We start from the raw sequence: 26,154 nt of genomic DNA, 5'->3' as shown, positions 1-26,154 counted from the left end.
ATCTGCATAGAATAGATACATCGTGCAGAGAATTCATTGGACTCCTTGATTGGAACCTACTGGTTGGCTGAAAATCACACTTGTGACCCAATGCCCAAGGTTTGGTCAGATTTCCCACAGGATGGGAAGCAGAGCAACTGTAGGAACCTTTCCCCCTTCATTTTGTGCACTTACCCTAAAGATTCTCAGGGAATCTACAGTCAATAAAAAGAAGTAATGCTTGGATAATGCTCCCCAACTTACAGATCACATGCATTATTTCACATGCCTCACAAATAACAACCTGGTAGACATAATTATGTCAAGTATTATTATAAAGGGACTGTGGCTTGAAGGTTAAGATTACAGACTCTGAGCCAGAACACATGGATATGGATCCCAGATGCCCTTCTTCCCAGCGGTCTGACCTTGGACAGGTTTGTATGTTTCAGCTGGGTACAACTATGGACACATAAGAGTGTTCGCCTCGTAGACTTGTTATAAGGATTAATCATTTAATCCATATAAATTGTTTAGAGTAGTGCCTGGTACATGGAAGGTACTCAGGAAAATTACAGCTGTTATTATTTTACAAAGGATGACCCTGAGGCTCAGGGCTGTAAGATGATTTCTCCGAGATAATTCAAGAGGTCATTGTCAATCTGAAGCCCAGAACTTCTGAGGGTTTTCCATGTTGCCAGACAGCATTGCTGTAACACTCCATTTTTAAAGTGCATGAACATCACACTTGGAAGTAATGGAGACATTTGGGGATGGTGACATAGGAATAAAGTACCAACCAGTAGTGTTGTGTGTTCAGGAAACCTCAATGGCTGGACTGCCTACTCAGGGAAGGCCAAGTCCTTGAAGAATCAGTAACTACCTCTGCGTAAGGTTCTGGAAGGGCTGGTCTGGCTGGACGAAGAAAAGCTAAGGAACTACTGCCCTAAGCAAAGCCAAGGTTTTTTTTGCCATGTCCCATGTGCATCTCTTACTGAAGCCAAGAGAACCACTTGTATTATTATTATTATTATTATTATTATTATTATTATTATTATTATTATTCCTTGAACTTGCTGTGCTTTTAATGTCTCTTGGAAATATATTTCCTATGCCAAATTTCATATTATTGTACTGTTTATCTTTAAGAATAAGTTGTATTTTGTATTTTCAAATCTTTTCACAAAACTTCCTTTATTTCCAAGCATCGCGTAGAGCAACCTCTCTTATTTTCTTTAGGACAGAACCATCCTCCATCCCAGCACTTGTGAGCTATAGTAGAATCACTGATTTCCTTGTCTCTATTTCCCATGGCACTAAGCATACCACATGTGTGTTGGTATCTGCAGTACCTGGCACACACACAGAGGTATTAATATTAATAACTGGAAGACTGACTAGAAGAAAGAATGAATGATTATATAAATGAAAGAAATAAGAAGACCTCTGAGTCTCAGCATCCAACCATTAGGCACATTATAATTTAACTTGGCATCTGACCAGGGAAAGGGAAGATGGAGTAAGAGCTGAGGAGAAAAGGAGTGACATTGTGTGTGATATTAATCAGTTAATGAAGCTCCAAGTTGTTCTGCCTGGATCCACAGAATTAAAAAAGAGAAAATTTCACCACTAGCTATTGAGCTTGATTTGCATGTGTTCAAATCTTCAAAGTATTCCCTTTGATTTCTTTAATCAATAGCTATTTTAGAAAGCTCTTCATTACTTCCTAATTGTCCAAATTCATTTTCTTCATTTTTCCTTATTAGAGGCAGGTTTTTCAAATGAGTTAAGTAGATCAGCAATTTTAGAATCATTATCAACTTCACGCATCTCTCTCAGTTATTAGCATGTCCCTTCTCTCTCTAAGACTGGATTCTTTTCTCCATTTTCAAAAGGCCATCTGGCTCATTTTATTGACTTATTTTTCCCATATATGTCAAATAAAGTCAACTTTACCCTATACTGAGAGCAACCCACATTTACAATAACTCTGATCCTAGACGTTTTAATTTATCAGATGTCCAGCTTTAGATGGAGATGCAAGTGAGTCTCCATTATGGTAACATGTCAAAAAATAAATAATTAGCACTCATCTAGGTTTTAATCCATCCCAACCAAGTAAGTTTGTAAAGTTATTACCATGGCCCACAAAACATTTCACAAATAATTTAAATGAATATTTTGATCCTTAAGTATATTATAATGAAAAATACACATCTTCATTGAACTCAACAATTCCACTGTTGGGAAGCTGCATCATGGAATTAAAAGCACCATACTATTGCAGCACTGATGTTGTGCCCAAAAGCTGGAAACAGAATGAATGTCCATCAATAAATGGGTGGCTGAAAATTTATAGTATATCAATACCATGGAATGTTATGCAGTTGTTTGTATAGGATTCCATGAGCCCAGAGAAATATACAAAAGAGTATTCATTAGATTGTTCCTAGGGAGGAGAGAGAATATTGGATAGGAAGAGGAAAGAAGAAAAAGTAATGTAAGCAGAAAAAAAGGGGGTGGGCACTCATGACAAAACCATTATATAAGATATGATCTCATTTATGTAAAATTCCACATGTTGTATGAATATAATTAAATATACATTAAAGGATGCCCACAGGGTTTTCTGAGGACAATAGGGACTATACATTTTTACTTTCTTATATTGTATATACTGTTAATTTTTTATAATTAAAAATTTTTAATTTGAATTATTTTTATCATTTGAATCATTGTTTATATAATTTGAAAAACATTAAATTAATTTTCATTGTGATATACATACTATATCTAGAGGGAGAGAGAGTAATATCAACCAGACCAAGGTTTATGTACTCAGAACTCAGAACTCACATCCAGCCACGGGATAAAAGATGATAGGCTACAGGCAGTACCTCCAGACTATAATCCACCTGCTTCTATATGTCCTATCAGTTATATTCTTTTTAAAAATAATCTTTTCTAATTTTCACTTCTGATCTACTTTCAAGACTCAGCTAATGTTATTCCTTCCTAACTGTGTTCTCCACTTATCTCACCAAATATTTGATTTACCTAGAAAGTCTTCAAAATTCCCCTATTAAACTCTCTTAAATTTCTATCATACTTTATGATATCTCATTTTGCTGAATGAAATGTCATATCACGTAGGAGATGCCTGAACTTCTACTTCAAGATGTATATCCCTCAGGGTTCATTAATTTTTCTTTTTACACTCAATAGGAGTTCTACAGTAAGAGAAGAAACACTGTCAAAATCTAAAGGTAAATGCACTTGGACAACAGTATTTAAAAGCGCAATACAGACTCCTGAATGGTATTTTGTGTGGTTCACCTTTCCTCATGACTTCTGGAACTTTTTGGTGTAAAAAAAACTTGTGGAAAACGCACACTGATTCTGTCTATGTTTAAAATAATCCAGTATTTTCACCAACCTCAAACGGAAAAATACAAAATCTAGCTACTTGAATTTCAAAAAGCATTTTAATTACTTTGGTAAATAAAATTTGTTAAGGAATTGGAATAATCAAAATATTCAAGTACTGATGTAGAAAAATAAGGAATAAATTAATCCAGGTGTAATTTCGAGGCTATTATCATTACCATATGTCTCTTTAATTACCTTTCCCCTCAGGGACTTGATGTTTTGCAAGATTTACTCTACCAAAACAAATGAATTAATAAAGTATTAACTGATTTTTAAAATTTTTAATGAATCAATGACATGTGTAATTGCCCATCACAGATACTGATCAAGATGCAGAAACCAGTGTTGCACACGCAGCTGAAACAATTTGTTTAGGGGCAAATAATCTGGCCTCATGGAACAATGTATAATTGCTGTTAGTGTCTTAAACGTAATGGAAACAACTGAAGATACACTCCAGAGCTCAGACTGTTTCAGAATCACTGTTTCATAGTCAAAGAATAAACTGGGACTGAAAATCAGCTTTATTTTAATTCACAAATTTAAAAAAAAGCAAACAACCTAGCAAAGAATATCAAGATTAATTTACAACAAGAATAGTTCTGGGGTGCCCCATGAAAAACGTGAGCCTGAACCTTATGCCAAGGGCAGAGGAGACAAATGCACATGAATGATGAGCTCTCAGGAACCTTCCAATTTCACTGACAAAGATTCAAGTAATGGATAAGAGAAGGCAAACATATCAGCAGAAGGTAATGAAGACAATATTTTTGTTTGCTTTTTACACCTATTTCTTTAACTTCTTTATGATAGGTTTTTGTTTTGGTTTCCCTGCCCTGAAAAGATAAATGCAGATGCATTCACATTCTCTGGAGACGAGAATCAGATGATCAAGTCAAAACAAATCCTTCTGAAAGCACCCAATCTCATAGCGGATACAGTAAAAGATAAATCATTGGCCATTTTGAAAATTTCCTGCACAAGAAACATCTTAAATGCACATGTCCAAAACTGACAGTTGATTAAGCTCCAACCTTGAAAACTAGGTTACCAAGTTTTGAAACTTTGAGAGTCATGCAAGTGTCAGGTTTTTCATGTTTTTTTGTTGTTTTTTTTTTTTAAGAAAGGACACAAAAGTAGTAAATATCACATAACAATGAAATTTGTCTTAATCCCCACTTTGTTCATTCACAAACCACATAAATCTCACAGAATACTGTAACAGCACTTTCAAACCATGGCTCCTTTAAAGATTTAACATCTGAGGTCAGAAAGAGGTTTTCTTATTAAGCTGCCATTTCCTTTACAAAATAGACTATTTTGTACTTACTGCTACCCTTTGAACTCTTATAGTGAATAATTAAAACTAAACTGCAAAGCATAATTTGCAATGTTGAGTACACTGTAAATTGTAGGTTTTTGCTTAGTGGCTCATTTTAAACTCTCACCAATCCCCGGAGGGATAACCCTGCCATTAGCCTGAATCGACAAAATTGGCTGGCTCCTAAAAGCAAGGCAGACAGCTCCAAATCATAATAAAATGGTCTTGTTGGCGACTCACCATATTGACAGCAGGGTCCCTGAAAACCCTTGGAACACTGGCACCGCTGGGCTTCACCCTCTGAGCACCTCTTCCCATGGAAACAAGTTCCCACTGCAGAGGCAGCTAAAAGGAAGGTACACAAGAAGGCCAGGGAGATGAGAGTTGAGGGAAAGAAAGAAAATCCTCAATGTAAGTACCAAGGTGCTAATATAGATATAATCTAGATATTTCCCTAGCTCCTCCATAGCCCCTCAATAGAAAACAGTGTTTTCCTTACACATTAAGGCCTTGCTCTATAAAACCTTATAGAACTCAGTATGTGGTAACATCTGCATCACCTTGAAGCTTGTAGAAATGCCTCACCCCAGACCTATTGAGTCAGAATCCACATCTTCACAGGGTACTAGCCGATTTGTATTCACATTCAAGTTTTGAGTAGTAATGGCCTATAAGGGAAAAGAATCTAAAAAAGAGTGGATATACGTATAAATGAATCACTTTGCTGTACACCTGAAACCAACATAACATTGTAAATCAACTGTACTCCAATAAAAATAAAAGAGAAAAAAAAAGAGTAGCACTAGTCTAAAGGAACTCCATGGAGAAGATGACTGTGTATCCCAAGCAATCTTAAAAAAGCAAGCAAGAAATATGAATACTTACCAGAGGCAAACGACTGTGCTAGGTGCCATACAGCAATATAAAGAATTCATCTCAGTCATTAATTTCCAGGAGTCTATAATATAGTTGAGATGACACGGTGGGCAGATGTATTTGCTGAGCTGAAGCCAGCCAGCTTCAATAGCCTAGCACTGCATGCAAATACAGTGACCCCCGGGGCACCTCTCAACACTAAGCCTGCTTAATATGGGAAGCCTGAGGCAACTTCACTAAGGGAGCAGGATGCCAACAGACTCCCGAAGGTGCAGGATAACCGGAGAGATGAATTGTGCTGTGGTCTGCATTGATTGCAACACACTGAAGCAATGCGAGTGACTTCGCAATAACCAGAAACACACAGCTAAAGGAGTCGCTACACAGATCCTTTCCTCCTGGCATAAATGAACTATATAATGCCACTAGTTCTGCTGCTTGAGGGCTGTCAAATATACTCCAAAGGTTCTGGAATACCCTCACCAGAGGTTTGTAAAAGGACTGCATACCTCATCTTAAAAAGTAAACTGCCTCCCGAGTTCTGCAATTAATCATGACAAGCACAAGTCAAGAAATCCCATTTAGATTTAGTGCAGTGATTTCCCTCCGGACTTTTCAATCGGCTGTGGATTACAAATTTGATGATATGGGAAAGGGGCAAACAGAAAAGGGAGATGGAAGTTTACCAGGTGTAACCCGTCTAGCTTTAAATAAACTGTCTTTTACCTAAAGAGACAGAATATAAAGCAGCAGTTCTATGGGTCCTGAGTTCTGACCTATCATTAGCAGCGCTTAACAGAAAGGCTTTTTGTGCACTTCTGCACATGTCATGTGTGCATTTTCAGCCCAAAGAGATGCTCTGAACCTGTGGTGTTTCTAAAGATGCCTAAAACTTGACAGGCATGATTGAAGCCCAAAACGGAGTGAAACCATTACTTCTAGTGACAGAGAGTTAGACAGGAAGAATTACAACTTACAGCGTAGGCAGCCAGGTTCATTGTCCTGCCGGCTCCAACCAGGGCAGCATCTGTAGATGGTCTGCTGCTCCATGCTGTATGCCTGTCTGTAGATGGTGTAGTACCGGGTGCTACGAAACAGGAATCTAGATCTGTAACGCTTCCTCTTAAGGCCAAAGCTGTCACCTTAAGTCCAATAAAAATTCTCCCTGCAACCTAAATTCTGCCATTTACACACACCATATACATATACATATATATATATAAAATTTATATACATTATACATGAACACACATGTGCACACACACACATACACACACACACCTCACTAGATATATAACCAAGATTCAATATAGGCATAAGTTATTAAAAATTAAGAGGGACCTCCAGTCCTGTAGTATAAACTATCCTAAAGGTCACTCAAGCTATCAAAAAATGGAACCCAAAAGAAAGAAGAGAATAATGAAATCCTGAAGGACAATAAAGCACATACTTTTCACTTTGACAGTGAAGGTCCCTCACCTATCGGTCCCACTCTAGAGTGCATTTTCAAGAGTGGTGACATCACCCACAGGGGGCGACAATTGGTTCTTGGGTAGGATGGGTAAGAAAAATCTTACCTAATACAATGGTCTGTGGTCCTACAAATCAGCATAGTACATAAACAGAAGCAAAATATACCTGTGGTATTAAAACTTCATGGGGGAGGGGGATGACTACGAAAATTTAAAACTTTTTTAAAAAGTTTACAAAGGCTCCTTGGGGGGGCAATAATAAACAAAAGATTGAAAACATTACACTATAACTATTTGTGCTGACCTCTTAATAGGCCATAATACCATACATCTCTAAACTGGCTAACTTACTTTCTATCAAATTGATGTCATATTTACTCTTTATTCCCAAAGTATTATATTCTCTTCCTTTCACATACTTATCCTCATATCCCCAGCCCAAATCCCCTTCATAGTCAAAGCCAATTTCAAGTTTCACTAACTCCAACTTCTCTTTCCCCATCACATCAATGTATATTGTTCTTCCTCTTCTCTCAAAAATAGGACTTAATTTCATTTTTTATGACAATTATTCACCCTCTTTAAGTGTCGCCTAATAGTTTGGAGGTGCATCTCTCCAACAGGGATACAAGTATAGGTTTGCATATTTACATACAAACAAAAGGGATATTCGTTTGGCAAAAATGACAAATATCTTTTAACACTGCCTCAACTCCAAATTCAGTTTCACCAAGAATAAACATGCAGATGTAGAGAATGGACTTGAGGATGCGGGGGTGGGGCAGGGTGGGGGGCAGGCAAAGGGGAAGCTGGGACCAAGTGAGAGAGTAGCACTGGCATATACACATCACCAAATGTACAACAGGTAGCTAGTGGGAAGCTACTGCATAACACAGGGTGATCAACTCCATGATGGGTGGGATGGGGAGGGTGGGAAGGAGTCCGTGGGAGGGAGGGGATATGGGGATATGTGTATAAATACAGCTGATTCACTTTGTTGTACAGAAGAAACGGGCCCAACAGTGTAAAGCGATTATACCCCAATAAAGAGCTTAAAAATTTTTTTTTAAATATACTTGCTGAGTAAAGGAATGTACAAAACTATTAAGCTATTGAAAATAAAAATATAAAACATGTTTTACTTATTCATGTTTGCTTTCCCAAGTCTGAACGTCTGTGTGGTAGTGGACTTTCTTTAGTTCTGTCTAATATCAACAATGGTTAAACCTCATGGGATGAGTGCCAAAAAATCTAAATAAAATGCCATTTTCATTGGCAGGCGGATTCTTAACCACTGCGCCACCTAGGAAGCCCAAAAAATGCCATTTTCAAAAACAGGTATTCTTAATACTATGTACCAAGTATTGTGCCACGTGTGTTAAACATTTTTCAGTTAATCCTCATAATATCCATGTGTGGTATTATTTTTCTAACTTTACAGACTAAGGCACAGAGAAATGTAGGCACTCTTCCCAGTGCAACAGCTAGTAAAAGCTGGAAGTTCTTTCTGATTTAAATTTAAAGGTCCTGAGTATAGGCCAAAAATAGACTGTTCGTCTGAAGGTTAAACACACACACACACAAACACACACACACACACACACGCACACACACAATGTATATGTAAATATCCACAATTATAAATGATTTAGTCATTTTATTTAGACCTATATTATCAGTGTTCTGATATTTCTATACAATGGCAAACCCGGTTATTCACCAGTGTCTCAATTTTCATTTAGCAATAGTAGTAGTAGTAACAATAACAATAATAAATTCATTAACCTAAAGCTACACCTTTTTTAGCTTTAAGTATCCTGAATTCAGACCAAACTGATTCATTTGCATAAAACGTGAACCCAGTAGTAACTATGTGTATTAAGAGATACTTAGATATTTTACAAAACTATTTCAAAACTTTTTTTAAAAGTTCCTATGAAGCCTTAATGCATAGAAAGCACGTACTTGCTTTTTCTCTCCTCTCCCAGCCAGCTGAGTTAATCCTAATTCCAAGGCCATAATACAGTTAAAGAAGCTCTAGGTTTCAAAGTGTTACAAGAGAAGCAAGGGCAGGTCAGATGGTGGTTCACAGTCATAAATGCCCTGGATCTACGTCATGCTGAATTTAGCAAACCAACACAATATTCCTTGTTTCTCTCAGTCTTCTGATCTTCAGATTTCAATAGTCTATCACGTCATGAGGCAGTATTAGCAGCATCTAACGCAAAATACCTTACACATAAACAAGGCCTGAACTAAAGTAATAACGTAGCCTGTTACTGAAGGAAAATATATAACTTTGCGTGTTCACTTAATTACATAATTATTTTCTAAAATTTACTGGATGAAATCTTTAGATGCAGTGGGGGCTTTGGCTTTGATTTTTAGGAATCAAAAGGAAATAGCAGAAGCACGCTTACCTTCTTTCATAGCCCACACACCACCGGGGGCTGGCGCAGCCCTGTTTCCAGATCTTGATGGTGTGTGTGAACGCTCGGACATGTGGATGTGGCAGTCCCACCACAGTCAGTTGCTGTTCTTCGCAAACATTTGGCCTTGAAAAAAAAAAAAGAATAGTAATGCAATAAAAATAGATTACTTCTTTATGTTTTATTCATGAATCATTTGTTCCTTCATTTTCCACAAAAAGCTTGTGGTGACTTACATAAAGTGAGAGAAAAATACAGGCAATGTAAAAAAAAAAAAAATTCAGGCCCAAGAGAAAGAAAAATCAGAACAGATTTTAAAAACAAGGAAAAATTTAGAAGACACATATAAAAGTCATAAGTTCCCATGTGCTTGAGAAAATTGAGCTGCAAATTAAGTTCTGAGGTCTTTGGTAGCCAAAATGTCTAAAGAAACACAATTGCAGGATTCTCAATATCCATGAAGAAAAAAGCAGCCTGATTCATCAAAAGGAGTTAAACTTTTCCTGGAAATTAGTCCTGAACAATATTCTCCATCGGCATGTTCAGTTAATTCAGGTTCACCCATAATGCTTGTTTAAACACAAATACTTTTCAACCACCACCATTATATCAATATTTCCTTATAGAAAGTTAACACAAATTTATAGGATTTTAGATATATTTAATTTTTAAATGTGTGGGGCTAGATAACACTCATCAGGAGTGTCAGAATTAAATTATTTTGTAATTTAAGGAATGCTTTACTTAGTGGTGAATGATTTACTAGTCCATACCAATTGCTTTGCTTTTGAAAACAATACTAATTATAAAAGCCATTTGGCCCAAACACTCATACTTTTCACGCATACACTGACCTCCCTAGGGTCAGACTCTGATGTTCTTTTTTTTGCTATCAGGAGACTCACAGTCTAGCTTAACTCTCCACCCTCATAATCTGCTGAAAATAGAAATGATCTCTGATTCAGGATTCTAGTCTATCTCTAAACAACTCTGTGAACCTGTCCAGTGATAACACTGCTAAAAACACCTAATAGTACTTCCTGCACTAAAATCAGCTACCTCACCCTTCACAGCTGCAGTCCCTTTCGTGATCACTTCTTTTTTGCAGCTCTGACTAAATCTCACGCTCTGATTTCAGTTACAGTCCAATTCTCACTTCCAAATGTATTTTTGAAAGGTGATTTTTGGGACTGTTAACTTCACCTAAATGGAATAAAATCTGTGTTGAATGTTTTTGATGAGTTGGTATAGCACATCTTAATGCTTTAGGTAAATACTATAATAAAACAATAAATGTAAAAACTGCACCTAAGTTGGGCCTCTATAAAACCATCAAGGATTGGGCAGTGGACCTAAAGAAAACTTAGTTTTTAAAAATGCCACATTAGGATGAACCTAGAGTCTATCATACAGAGCAAAGTAAGCCAGAAAGAGAAAAACAAATACCGTAAGGTAACTCCTACATACGGAATCTAAAAAAATGGTACTGATAAACCCGTGACAGAGCAAGCATAAAGTTGCAGTTGTAGAGAATGGACTTGAGGACACAGGATGGGGGGCGAAGGGCAAGCTGGGACGAAGAGAGAGAACAGCATTGACATACATACACTACCAAATGTGTGAAACAGATAGCTAGTAGGAAGCTGCTGCATAAAACAGGGAGATCAACTTGATAATGGGCAATGACTTAGAGGGGTGGGATAGGAACGGCGGGGGGGAGTTACCGGAGGGAGGGGATGTGGGGATATATGTATAAATACAGCTGATTCACTTTGTTGTACAGCAAAAACTGGCACAACAGTGTAAAGCAATTATATTCCAATAAAGAGCTTTAAAAAGAAAGTTGCTAAAAGTATTTTTAAAAAAATGCCACATTAGCTTGTCTCTAACCTGCTTATACATCCACCTTTATGTGAGCTTATGTGTTTTGGGGGAACCAACTAGCCCCAGTTAGAATGAGCTCACCAAACATTTGCTTTCTCCGTCAATAGTTTGAAACGTTAACACATCAAGCAGCCTTGAACTCTGTTATTCCTTTCATCCACCCACCCACCCACCCATCCATCCAGTCATTCATCCATTCAACAAATACTTACTGTCACCTACACGTGCCAGAAGCACTGCCCCACGCCCCCCCCAACACACACATCACCAAGGACTTGCATATAAGTAGTTCATTCGGAAAGTGCAGAACACACAATAAGGAAGTGGTGAAATGAGACAGGGAAGGAGAGTTAGCCAAGAAAATAGATGCATTATTGAGCCAGTCAACATTTTAGCTGATGAGCTCCCCAAATGGGGGGAGGGAGCCTGGGCATTTGTAAACTAACTCCTATCAGTGATTGGTTGAGGGCTACTTCCTCTTCAGCATTTCAGGCAGAAACACAGGTAGGCAGAGTCAGCTTCCAGAAACCAAAGTAAGGCTTCCGGCACAGAAATGCAAATGCTGGCAACTGGAAGCCTGGCAGGTGTGCAGTGATAAAAGGGAGGGACATGGGTGCTGTGCTGACAGTTTCAGCTGCAGGTGGTACAAATGAAAGAAAGTCCATGTTCAGTTTGAACTGACAATCTAAGCAGAAGGGAGAGTAAGTAAAAGCACCTAAATAAATACAAAACGTGAAGTGCTGAGATGGAAACAATCAGGGGACTGAAACAGAGATGGGGAAGCTTACTAAGATTCATTAATTGGGAAAGGCCTCACTGAAGAGGTGACACTGTGACATGAAAGGGTGAAGAGAAGCCAGCCACGAGAGCCAGGGGATGCCATTCAGGGGGAAAGAAATAGAATAAGCAGAGCCTGTAAAAGGGGAAAACGCTTGGCCTCCAGGGATCTGAAAGAAGGCCAAATTGGCTCAAATGATGAGATGGTTGGTAGGCAAACAGGGCCTTTCAGGATGAGGAGTTCTGATTTTATTCTCAGGGCATTAGAAGCTAGGATTTTGATTTCTGGTCTCATTTCCTACACACAGGACCTGGAGATGAACCTGTGATTCTCTCTGACACCAACTCCCCTCCTTGATAATGACTTAGCTTTCATCTACTGCTGGTCACTGCAAGTAACAACCCCGCCCAATTCAGCAATTGGGCCCCAAGTCTCAGGAATCCACCAAGCCTTCCTTGGGGTTTTTCCTGATTGCTACAAAGAAAGAAGTCCCCAAGGCAAATCTGTACGTTCAGAAGACCCCAAACCAGCAGCACCAGTGAACAAGAAAAGACACAGCACAGATTTCATGCATCACAAGGAAAATGTATTAGACTAAATTTCCTAGACTATTATATGTAATCCAGACTGTCACCAAATAATTTCTCTGATAACATCATAAGAAATGTTAATGTGACTTCAGAACTTCACATATCATATTACTGAACCATAGCTAACAAGCAACATAGTTTTGGTTGAGATGAGTTTTTATCTTAGGTTAATCCATGCTAGGAAATGTTTTGGTAAAGCAGTATCACTCCGAAGCAGATGTAGCTAAATAAAATGTCACCTGGTTATTCTGCAGGTTTCCTGAGTATATTTCAATTAAAAAATTTAAGCTCCTTTCTTAATGTTGAAAGCCATAAATGCTAGTAGCAAAGAAGCCTGAAAAATGAATAAATAGAGAAAGTCAAATTTGCGCCTAAGATGCTCCCTGATGTGACCACTGCTGGTAATCTGATATATTCATATCCAATTCTTTCTGGGAGCACATAAATATATTTTTGCACAAGTGTGATCACAATCTACTATTTTTTTAGTTCTGTAAAAAGTAAATTTTAACTTAGCAAATAACATGATATGAATATTTTTCCATTTTGAAATGTACAGAATTACTTTAACCCTTTTTTCCCCAGAGTATGGACTTAGAATAATATAGCAGAATTAATATAGCCAACATTCTATTGATAGACATATAGTTGTTTCTTTTTCTTTAATATTTACTTATTTATTTATTGGCTGCGCTGGGTCTTTGTTGCTGTGCATAGGCTTGCTCTAGTTGCCGCGAGTGGGGGCTACCCTTCGTTGCCATGTACTGGCTTCTCATTGCTGTGGCTTCTCTTGTTGTGGACCATGGGCTCTAGGAGCACGGGCTTCAGTAGTTGTGGCTTACAGCTTAGTTGCTCCGTGGCATGTGGGATCTTCCTGGACCAGGGATCAAACCCGTGTCCCCTGCATTGGCAGATGGATTCTTAACCGCTGTGCCACCAGGGAAGTCCCATAGTTGTTTCTTACAGTTTGTGACTATAAATAACTCTGATGTCAGTGTCCTTATATAAGCAGCTGAATTAATTTTTTCTTATATTTTCCTATGAAATATTTGTTTCCTCTGAGTCCTTTCAGTTCAAGATTTTTTTAGCCTCTCCTATGCTTTAGACTTTCTCAAGAATCAGGTTATCAGTGCCTGTCTATATTTAAGCATGAGGCACTAGAAGCTGATTGGGAGTTATGTGTGATAGAAAGGGTTTACAACTGGTGGATTAACTGTTAGATAACCAGGGGTGAACTTTATTTTTGAGAAGCTCCTGGATGTCACTGTATAGAAATCTGATTTTTAGGGCCATTCAGTTTTTTTCAGAAAAGTAGCCCCAATTTCCTGCCTGTGGAAGCAGACAGCTTGTGGCTGGTGCCTGGGAAGCAGATAGCAGAAGAGAGCTATGTTTTTAGCCCATATCCACCCGTAGGCAGTGTCAACCTGCACCCCTTCTGAAGCTTCTCTCTTGCTCACTCTCCAGTGGAAAGAACCAATCATACTTCTCCCTCCCCCACCTCTCTCTTTCTCTCTCTCCCTCCCCCACCTCTCTCTCTCTCTCTCACAGAGCACCTGTATTTGTCCAGCTCTACAGTTTGGAGAAAGGGACCTAGGGATTCCACCAACTTGACATTCAGTCCTTCAACTCTCAGCCTCTAGCCCCGCACACCTCCCCTGTGCATTGCTTGCCTCCACTCTAAATGCTTCATGTTGAACCTCTCCGGGGTTCCGTGTGGAAGGACCAACAACCTGCCAGAATGGCCTAAAGATTACATCAAAGTGAAAATACCTGAGCTACAGGTCCAGAGAGAAATCTTCTCTGAACTTCTGCTACCTGACTAAAGCAGAGATTTACAAGAGTCATCTGCCACAGTGCCCCCCACAAACACCCTCCCTACCACTCCAGGGAAGTCTCCAGCCAGGGGGGCAACTGACCCTGGGCAGTGGGACATTTCAAAGCTAATTTGTATAAACAAACCTCATTAAAACCTTCCAGCCTTTGAAGCCCTAAACCCCTTTTATTAAGCTAGTATGTAAATCCTTATCCCTAGCTGTTCGGAGAGCTACTCCCTAGAGTGTACTCCTGCATGCACGAGTAATAAACTTTTTTCCTGTTAATCTTTCAGTAGATTAACACTCAAACCTCAGTTGATAGAGGAAAAGATTTTCCTCCCAACAGTTTTGGCAACGAGGATTGAATGGTCAGAAATCCTCGCTCACTCTGGAGGCTGCTGCTGAGCTCTTGGGATATCTGACCAAGCTCAGGGAGGTTGTCTAAGCCTAAACCCTAAAGGGTCTCAACCCATAAAGACCCTTGGCATCTCCTTCCCAATGGCTTTGTAGTGCTGAGACTTCCCACCTCTGTATCACCCATCTGGTACCTTAGATTTGCAGGTCTGTGATTGCAGGTGCCTCACTTTTACGGGAAGACTGGAACTAAGCATTCTTAGCACCTATGGCAACTTGGTTTCCTTCATTTCACCTCTAGCTGGGAGGTATTTTGAATTACGGAGGCTGCATATTCTGTGCCCTCTTCAGAGACACCTATTGTGTTCATGACTAAGCCACAAAAAGGCTTATTGGTTTGAGTCGTATTTCGAATATGTGCGTATATCCATGCAGATCCTAACTGTCAATGGCCAGATGATGGATTCTTTCAGAAAAACTTTTATATTTAAAGGATTTTTAGACAGCTTCCACCCTAAGTAAATGTCGTATGAGTACCCATATGAGATCAAATGGAAATAACATAAAAAGTATCAAAGCTAGCCTAAAATACTCTCTTAACAAAATTAGAGAGCAGAAGTCATTCAGACTAATTTAGGCCACTTGCCCCTTTCAGGGATTCTTAAGGGACTCAAGGACCCCCAAAAGCAACTATCTGAAGCTGAAAAGGGGAAAAGGGGGGCCAATTGGAAACAGACTGGATATTGTATCCACTCAGAAAAATTAGGAGACACCCAGATGGCTACTTGATGTCTCCTCAATCCCTTGCCCAAATTCTAGTCTACAGCCTCCATAAGATTATAGTGTATATCAAGGCAAAAGAAAATCTTAAAAATCTTCTCTGTAAATATTGGTGGAAAGATTTTGCTCTCATGTTGAGCAGGTAACAACTTGTTCCATCTGCCAGAAATGTAATTAGGATAAAACATAAAGCAGGGGGAAGACAAGAACCAACTCTTGTATAAACAAGTGTAATTTGCATTACTATACTATGCCTGACTCACAGCTAAAATTTCAGAGTGAGAGCCATAAGATCTCTATTTGCATCTGTTTGTATATTTATGTTTGTTGTATGATAATAATACATGATATTATCCTACCTCTGGAAGGTATTATCAATTTATAAAACTCCTTAAAAGAGTTCTATCATATTTGGCTTAGAGAAAAATAAGCTCTTTTATAAATTAAATATTCCCAAATCTCCCAGAAGTATAGGAACTATCCCAAATATTTTTCACATTCATGTGATTTGGATAAATCTTTGGTAAATAAGACTGGTGTAATATTATTTTTGGTTTAATAAAAATAGGTTTGTCTTCTGAATTTTCAGCATTAAGTATAATACAAGCATAAATTTATCTTACCAGGTTTACTAGTCAAGTAAGCTAATGTTATATCTACTAGATATTTAAAATTATAAATATAATGAATTTGATTTTAATCAAATGGAGTCATTATTTTGAAAGCTTATTTCAATAATAATAATGATTATGTCTGCCTAAAAATAATTTCTAAAATCTTTTTGGTAACTTGTAGCCTTAAAGTGATAAGTAACATATTCATTAACTAGCTCAATCATTTCTAAATAAGATCAAATGCTGACACATTCATTATTAAGCATAAGTAAAACTGTATACACTTTTGCCTTCTTATTTTTACATAGTATAAAGAGGCTAAAGATATGAATCTGTAAATAAACATAATCTTTTGCCACGCTGAGAAATTGTACTATAAAGATGCATATATCTTTAAAATTGTGAGATGGTATATTCATAAATTTTACTAATCTGCTACAAAATGCTGGTATATAACAGACAATTCACAACTGCCTACTTCTAGTTTTCTTTGTTAAAGACAGTCTTCTGTATTAGTTAACTCAGGCTGTCACAACAAGATTCCAGAGTCTGAGTGGCTTCAGCAACAGACATTTGTTTTCTTGTAGCTCTGGAGGCTGAAAATTCAAGATCAAGGTGCCAGCAAGGTTAGTTTCTGGTAAGAACTCTCTTCCTGGCTTAGACATCTGCCTTCTTCCAATGTCCTCACATACACTTTTCTGCGTGCACACACAGAAAGAGGAGTCTTTGGTGTCTCCTCTTCTTGTAAGGACACTAGTTCTACTGGATTAGGGCCCCACCCTTGTAACCTCCTTAAAGAGCCTATCTCCAAATACACTCACATTGGGAGTCAGAGTGTCAACATGAATTTGAGGGGAGGTCCATAACAGTTACTAATTCAGTCTACAATAGTTACTACTACTAAAAATAAATTATAATAAAAATGTGAATAAAAATACTAGAAATAATAGAGCGAAGGGAAACAACTCTGTATGGAAAGTTTGCAAGGAATGTAAGACACATTACTGTTAAAAGAAAAAGGAGAGTAATTTTGTCCTAAAGTAAGATGACCAGTTGTTCCACAACCTGAAAGAAAAGAATAGGACAAAACCTGAATGGTATAGAGAGTTGTAAAAGGTTTGCAGAAAAGGAATTTTATGTTGAATGAGCAAAGCTGTTTATGGTTGAATGGATTTATTTATACTTTTTTTTTTTAATGAGCTTTATTATTACCAGTACCTGAATGTAAAACTAGAGTTTGGTTTTCTCTCTCTATTGAAAACCAAGCTCTAATTTTGTATTGGACTATTGGTCTGCTCTTAATAAGGGATTGTAAAAGATTTTTCTTGACACTTTAAGTAATCTGCCTAGAAAACAAAGATTCTGTGTCTTTTTAGAATAATTTTCTGTGCTGTCTTCATTGTATCCTGACTGCTTAAGAGAACCAAGTCTTCTTACTATCAAAAGAGCTAAGCTTGATCTTATAATCACAGAACTTCCTATCATTATTTTTACAATCTTTCATTGTCACTTTGTTGAAAAGATTAAGTATTGTTAAACAGTTACCTATGATCCTATTGTTAACCAAGTGTTCAAACCTTTTGACATTTTTCAACTTGGATATTTTGCCTTCTTAAAGTCAAATCCTAAATAAAATCTTGATCTTGAACTGACTTTGAAATATCCCAGAGGGACCCAGAAAATCTAAAAGGATTTATTCGTTCACCTTGTAAAGAGAGAGATGTTAAAAATTAATTATGTGTGTTGAATTGCATGAAAAGCATTGTCAAATAAGAAAAGATGCTTAATCTTCCCTAGGTTATATTTGTACGGGTAAACAGTATTAATATAAGTATTCAGAAATTCTATGAAGTTCCTAGAGATTTATCAGTGCTCTCACTGTCTGTGATATGTCCTGGTACTATTTTGCCTGATATTAGAAAACAGCAGTAAATGTTATCAGTCATATCTCCAGTTTTTATTTTAAAATACTGTATGTCACGGAAACAACCAAATTTCTCTGCCAACTGCATAACTTTTATAGTGAACTCTCATCAGATCTTTAACCAGAGCTATTTTAAATCTTTTTTCAGCCATGGATAGTTATTGTTTTACTCTGATGCTTTCCTGAAAGCTCTTGCAATCAGCTAAAGGCTACAGTGTTTATCTTAACAAAAAGGAACTTAAAGATCCACGAAAAAGGATGATCCCGGGTACTCTGGGGTACAGGAGTCTAAAGGCATTGCTTAAATCACTTTGAGATCATCCCACTGAACTAAATCACGATTTCTAGAACTGTAGTGGAAAAGCTGATAGGTTCATGAAACTGCTAATCCAAGATCAAGCAGAATAAGAATTACAGGGAACTGAATGAACTCATAAAGGATGATTATGGCTTTTGTTTGGAATATTGCTGCTGGATTTAAAGAACACCCTTCTCTTTTCTCTGAAGCTATCCATAGCTTACAATTTTGTAAATTATACTTTTGTAAACAAAAATGAAACATTTATCGTTTTCTCTCTGCCTGATCCCCCCTCCAGACTTCAGAAACTCTCATTAGGTATTCTTAGTTTCACGGCAATATAGTTACTTGCATAAATTTGATAATAATCTGTCCTCCTTGTAATAAAACATAATTGGAAACATTGGTTGTATAACCAAGGCTTTGACTAGAATCTCATATTTTAAAATGATGCATAGAATCACATATGATCAGACAGTCTGCAGGAACTAATTTTGACTTTATGGAGCCACAGCTTATAAAGCCCTGTTGGAAAAACTGGCCTGGCACCTGGCTTAGAGGGGTCCCAGCCATACAGGTAAATAATGAAGGTTACTTCTTCATAGGCCTTGGAATCAGGATATTTGGGAGACCTTGAGAACAGAGGAATTTACTCACATATATATTTCAGGTAAAGTCTAGTGACAAGTTTTTGCCTTGGCTTCCTAGGCTTGAGAAGCTTTTAAAGTCCAATCTGAGATCCCTTATAAAAGTTCTAGGGATGCAAATGTTTAAAAAGGCCTATATGGTCAATTGCCATTCTTGCAGCACTTATGTAAATAATCTGGCCAAATGTAATAAGATCAGGCTTATTTTGTAAATAAGACTAAACTTACTCTGGTTATTTCTGATTAAAATTGAGATGATCATTTAAGGAGAAATTTTATGCTTCAGTGGAAAGCTATAACCCACCCTTGTGGGTTATCAGATTCTAGTCCTGTTCATTGTCTTTGAGGTTTTACTCTCTCTCTGTAAACCGGAATGGATGCTGCTATATTATATATTTTGTCAATCCTTACCAAATTCTAGATTCTTCTAGTTCCCTTCAACATCTAGCTACAACCCTCTAAGTTAAAATTTCCAATTCTTCTCCCACCCTCTTGACTGGAAATCACTGAGAACTAAAGCCTGACTAGCCCAGACAATTCTAAGTTGTCTTGGAGCTGTCCTCTTCCCCCAGAATCTAAAGAAGCCCTGCAAGCTGAAGCTGAATGACTGGACATAAACTTCAAAGGACCCATCACTACAACAGATCATGTACGGGCAACCTTTGTGGCTGGAGCTGTGCTGTATGGACTGCTCAGGAAGTTCACCAGAACATCTTCATTCTTCTAGGCTCTGCTCCAGGAAATAACCATGATTGTGACACTGATATCTATGCCATCACCAAAGACACTCACACTTCAAATCAGGCAATCCATCAGATTGCCACAGACATCCTCACTCCACCACTTAAAAGTACTTCAAACCTAGTGTTTAAAATCTTTTCAGCTAGTTGCACTATAGACTCAGAAACTGGATTTACAGTTTGCTCTAAACATTAATCTTTTATTTTCTTTCTTTTTCTCATTCTAATCTGTGCATTTCTCTCCTTCTACAGATCTCTTATCTCATAACTTCTAATCTGAGTCTTCTCTCCAGAGCAATAACCCAGCTTCTTTCCAAGACATTTTACACAGAGGAAATGAAGCAACCAACAACCCACTAAAATGATATAAAGATTACTTCAAAGTGAAAACATCTGAGCTACAGATGCAAAAAGAAATCTTATATAAACTTTCCCTATCTGCCTGAAGCAAAGATATACTAGAGTCATCTGCCACAAACTCCACCCCCTCTACTCCAGAGTTCTCAGTCAGGAATGCCAACTGACCTTGGGAATCAGGACATTCCAAAAACTTGTGTAAACAAATGGCACCAGAACCTTACACCTTTTGAAGGCTTGAGCCCCTCCTCCCCACTTTTAAACTGGTATATAAATCTTTACCCTTGTGCTACTCCCTACAGAGGACTCTTACATGCATGAATAATGAACTCTTCTCCTGTTAATCTGTCTACTGTCAATTAATTTCCAGGTCCCCAAGCCACCAAACCTAAATTGGTAGAGGACAAATTTTTTCACCCAACACATGGAACAACTGACTACTGTTGATTTCTAATTAAATCAAACAAATGTCAAAGACTATCATCCAGATGATCATGGTTCTTCAAAATCTATGAATATAAAAATATCTATCATTCTTGTGCAGTTATGTTTAAAAGTTTTGTGTACGTGTATTCTTAATAATATGTACCTTTGTTAATAAGAACATGGATCTGTTCATATGTACACATATGACACACACTTAAGCTTGCACACAATATTGATCAAGCCTCTACGCTTAGTAAATGTTTTTCTCTGCTTGGTTTTGGATCATGAAAGATGCATATTGAAATCTTCCATTAGCTACCTTGGACATTACTCTTTGCACTTTTGACAGTTTAGTACTTGATGTATTTGAGGCTATGTTGTTAAGTGTTTACAAGTTGATGATGACAGCTGACCCTGAATAATGAGGATATTAGGAGTGCCAATGCTACACGCAGTCAAAAATTCATAAAGCTCTTGGTATAGCCGGTTCCTCTGCATTCCTGGAATTCAACCAACCATATATCATGTATAGCAAATACGGCACTATATTATTTACTCTTGAAAAAAATCTGCACGTAGGTGGACCTGTGCAGTTCAAACCCATGTTGTGCAGGGGTCAACTGTATTGTATACACTTGGTATATTGTTCCTTTTATCATTATGAATTGTGTCTTCTAACTTATGATAATGTGTTTGTATTGTTTTGTTTTACCTTAAAATCTGTTTGCTTGACATTAACATTTTTTATACCAAATTTCATTTGGTTTGCATTCTCTTATGCATATCTTGTTCTGTTACTCTACTTTAAATCTTGCTATGCATTCTTTTACAACTTTAGCTGTTTTTTTAAAAAAATTGTTAGTTTCTGTCTTTTAATAGGTAAGGTAAATATAGTTAATACATTTTCATTACAAGGGTACTCATTTTTACAATCCCACTTTACAGCTTCTGCATATCAGCAATTTGTATTTACTCTTTTCCTCTCTCACCCTTGTGTCTGTTGGATAGAAAATGTTTTCTATAGTCTTTGTTCTCCACAATCTGACCTAGTTCTAAGTTATATGTCTAATATTTTAATGGTTACCTTTACACTGGTAGGTGCATTCTTGGAAGCACTTAGCATGAGTCCCCTGATGTTATGGAGTCTTATGTAAATGACTGCCTGATTCTGGTCGATGGATGTGAGAACCAAAGTTGGGAGACCCTGCAAAAAAAGGTTCATAAAGTAGCGCTTGCAAGTACTGAGCTGCAGTAATTCCACTCCATCTCGGTCCTGCACAAAGTTGGAAGGTCACTTTGGTTTCATGCAAAGGAGACCGAGATGGGTGGAGGGGAAGAAGTCATTGGGCTCCATGTGGCTACTGGGTCAAGTGGTCACACACCGAACCAAAGAAGCTATGGGCATGCGGACCACTGGCAGGACCCAAAGGGAAATTGTGCAGCCCCTCTCTGCAATGATCCTCAAAGACAGACTAGGTTGAAGATGACTACTTCTCCCAAGAACATAAGGAACCTAAAATAGAAGGCACCAACTTCAGACAGAACCATGCCAAATCCAAGTAACATCAGGTACTACCTCCATGACTAGCAGAAAGTCAGCCTCCTTGACCCCTGCCCCCTACCCTTCCCAAACCAGGAGGAACTAGGGCTGTTAGAGGAAATGGGAGATAAAGAAGATGTCTCAGAGCCAGACCACAGCCAGCCTTTGCCCTTGCTGATCACTTCAAGACCAAGGCTACAGTTCTAGATTGTGCTGGCAGAAAGGAGGAGCCAGAGTTTGAAGATTTAAGTTTTACACTGAGCTGGAGTACGTTAATAAATGAAAGTGACTGGAAAACTTTGGAATCAGCTAATGACTTGTAAGGATGGGAAAAGGGGAAGCAGCTTAACATAATTGAGAGTAATGATTAGAAAAAAATAAAAACAGTCCCATGTTATAGCCCACCACACTGAGATGTCTTCTATATCAGTAGCCTTGGCTGATCTGTAGTTCCTTCCACTTGTCCTCCTGGGCACTCAGTCCAGAGCCAGGTGTCTTATCTTGTTAGCTCAGAGTTCTGCCCCATGATATGGTTGGGCCTTCCACAGACATGTAAACCAAAGCAGCAGATGGCTTGGTTCAGGTCCTGGTCATGGACTGATCCTGTCCTCCCAATGCTAAACACACAGCTTCCTGGAAATCAGTGTCCCAGGCAGCAGTCGAGGGGAGGGAGTCAGCCTAGTAGGGATGGCTCCTAATTTCATATTGTTTCATGTTTCCAGCTTCAGGGCACTCATTCTCCTCCAGTCTCTCTGGCACCTAAGCTACCTCTGTCTGCTTCCAGATCCAGAGCCTAGCAAGCCCACACTGGACGTCAACTCACCACTGCTTGGCATTTCTGTCCCCTCTCTGGTCCACCTAGAGATCTAATTTTAAGTTTTCACATTACATTGTTTTTTTACTATTTTTAAAAAATATTTATCTAGCTTTGGTAGATACTTTGAGCAGAGCATCCTCAAAGTATGAACTTATAGTACCATATGGACCAGAAGTTGGACTTATTTTTTAAAAACTCTTAAATATGATCATTGTTCTCCATTGTCCTCTAAAACATTAACAATTCCAACCTAGTTTCGTGCCAGTACAGGCATGGTGTTCAGTAAGTAGTATCTGAACGAGCAAATGCAGAACTTTGCCAAAAAAGGGCTCCAGTACTCAAGATAACACAAATGAGGTAACACATATAAAGCATTTAAAAGAGTGTCTTTACTCTTTTGTATTATTACTTTTTGTATTTACTCCTTTCCTCTCTCACTCCTATGTCTGTTGGATGGAACACGTTTTCTATAGTCTCTGTTCTCCATAATATATTTATATAATCTATATTTTTTTAAGCTCATAAAGTCTGAGGCTAGATTTCTCAAAAAAAAATATCTATAGACTTGAACTTCAACATCACTGTGGACTTGTAGCACAGTGAAACAAATGAAAGTAGATAATGTGTCATTTTTTCTAAAAACCAGAATCTAATATGACACTTCCTAATGAAAACACTAATTAAAATTAATATAAGGCACCATACTGCTGCTTCCATCTGACCCTCTATCCCCCTAGGTATGGTTAAGCTTGTGCTCTCCAACGTTATGACATAATTTGAGAACTCATATCAATTTCCCTGTTCCTTAAGCTATTAGTATAATGTTTGTTCTGAAGTCAACAAACGAAAGTGTCGTGACCCGAAGGGTACCATAGGGTATTGAGAAGTTAGAGAAAAATCAAAAGGAGGGGTTAAAAGTGAGTCCACCCTTATGTTCCAAAAGTTTATTACTCTATGGCACTTCCCTCTTTGTTTTAATGTGCTAGATCCCACCACAGCTGCAAATTAATTTTCTCCGCTCCCTAAATGAATTACACGTAACTGTTGCTAAAAATGACTACAGACATGAAAGTCATTTTCACTTAATAACTATTAATCTCATATTTCTTGGTGTCACTTTAGTATGAAATGCAAAAGAAAATTATGCTAAACATTGCAAATTTATGGCAAACACCAGCCCTTGATTTATATTATTATAGATGGTTTATCACCAGAAGCAATCTAAACAAAACTCCAACAGATAGATGTTACAATTTGTATTTATTTCTCCCAACACTAAATGGTTCTTCAATTTCAGAACTATCACTAATTTCTTATAAATGCAAATCTTTATTTCTTATTTTAATCTACAATGATTTCTCTGAGTCTTCAGAAGATTAACTTTTACATAAAATATTCAAATAGCAATTATAAATGATACTTTGTTTCCCCTGGGCAATCTATTAGCTATTATGCATAAACTATTTAAAAGGAATGGGTGGTCTCTATTGATCAGGGACATAATGAACTAATTATGTGGTCCTCCTTCCTCTTAAATGATCCCCTCACAACTCTAAGTCCAAGCATTATGGAAAACCTTTTCAGCACTTGTGACAATCTTTAAATTGTTTTGCCTACCCCCTTAATCCTCTACCTTTATTATATTTTCTTTCAGAATCTCTGCAAAGACCTAAGCCACCACATTGACCTTAATGAAGAGAAAGCTGCAACTATTTATTATTCGCTTAGTTTTTATTGCCATCTCAAAGAAGAAACGCTTGTGAATCTTTACCTGACACACATCCTCGAGAGCAAAGGAGGCAAAAAGCTCTGACCACACTCCAGGATCATGTGTTCTCCTGCTGTTAGTCCATCCTCACCTGAACCTGGCCTCCCAAGCCCAGTGCAATAGCCAAAGCTCCACTAAAATCATCCAGAAATTGAGGACTGCGCTAGAGCCAATTCTCCACCATTCAAAACCTCCCAGCCTTGTCGCCTCTAAAAATTAGAAGACAGAGCAATAGAATCTTCAGAATTCCAAGCTAACCAGCCTTGAGTTCTATTTGTCAGGTCTATCAGGCTGACATCCTCCCTGGCCTAAGCCATTCATCATCACAGCTTTGTCTTCACTGCTAATCTCTTTAAGCTTAAGATGGGAGGTCCCTTATGAATATGCTATTGAGTCTACATAGAAAAACCCTGGTTGATTTAGATCCTGTGCTTTCTTTATCTAAAAAAACAAAAACAAAACAAAAACAAACAAAAGAACAAAAACAAAAAACCTAGTGCTAAATACATGTTCAACATCAAGTCATAGATAGTGACATCAATAGCTCAAAAATAATGGAAATCACACTGCTTTGAAGACACTGTGATGAAGAACTCATGAATTCACTCCACAAAATCTCCTTGAACATCCACAATGTGTTATCAATTGTGTCAGGGCCCTGTCATGTAGTCAGAAGTGAACTGTCCTTGAAGTTAACGAAACTTAAGCTTCAGGGCCCCTTACTAGCCTGGGCTACTTCCAGCCCTGGAAGAAGTTAAACAATATTTTCACACTGGCATACGTCTTTGTAAAATTTGTAAATATAAGATATATCTGTACTCTTTAAGAGGGTCTCCCAGATTTTATAAGTCTCAGGCTATATAAAAATTGGGATTTACTCCTGATTTCCAAGGAGAAGTTACACAACCTTTCCATAGGCTAGGAGTTATATGGGGCATTCATTTACTAACTAGAAAACACAAATGGCACCAAAGTGTATCCAAATAAATCTTTGATATAAAGCCTTACTTAAGAGAGGCGGGCTAAATTAAGTCACTTCTGCCTGTCATGTCTGGGTCAGATAAACTTCCTTTCAGGAACTTGGGTGTCTTCTGTGAAATCTTTCTTGTACAGGTTAAAAGAGTCCAGGCTTCTCTCATCAAAGATAATTGGCCTTTCTATTCACCATCCTTTTGCTTCTCAAAATTAAACTAAGGTCAGTATTAGGGTACTAAAGCAATATATTACTTAGACTGGGGAGAGGAGATGGGAGGAAATAGAGAAGACTGATAATGATCTTCAATTATCAATGACGCCACCTTTCTAAAGTCAAAAAGT

General features: G+C 37.8%; 1 protein-coding gene across 1 annotated transcript in view; it reads right to left on the bottom strand.

Annotated features, from left to right (window-relative positions):
• Positions 1-26,154, bottom strand: part of LOC130854990 (EGF-like and EMI domain-containing protein 1) — a 536,773-nt gene that overhangs the window by 465,791 nt on the left and 44,828 nt on the right. The window contains 3 exon segments of the mRNA XM_057737807.1: positions 4,970-5,074; positions 6,583-6,692; positions 9,498-9,632. Of these exon segments, the coding sequence (XP_057593790.1) occupies positions 4,970-5,074; positions 6,583-6,692; positions 9,498-9,632 (350 nt within the window).

The sequence above is a fragment of the Hippopotamus amphibius genome, chromosome 6 (genome assembly GCF_030028045.1).
Source record: "Hippopotamus amphibius kiboko isolate mHipAmp2 chromosome 6, mHipAmp2.hap2, whole genome shotgun sequence".
Classification (NCBI taxonomy): domain Eukaryota; kingdom Metazoa; phylum Chordata; class Mammalia; order Artiodactyla; family Hippopotamidae; genus Hippopotamus; species Hippopotamus amphibius.
Note: the sequence above shows the minus strand (reverse complement) of the source record. Positions and strands in the feature narration are given on the sequence as shown.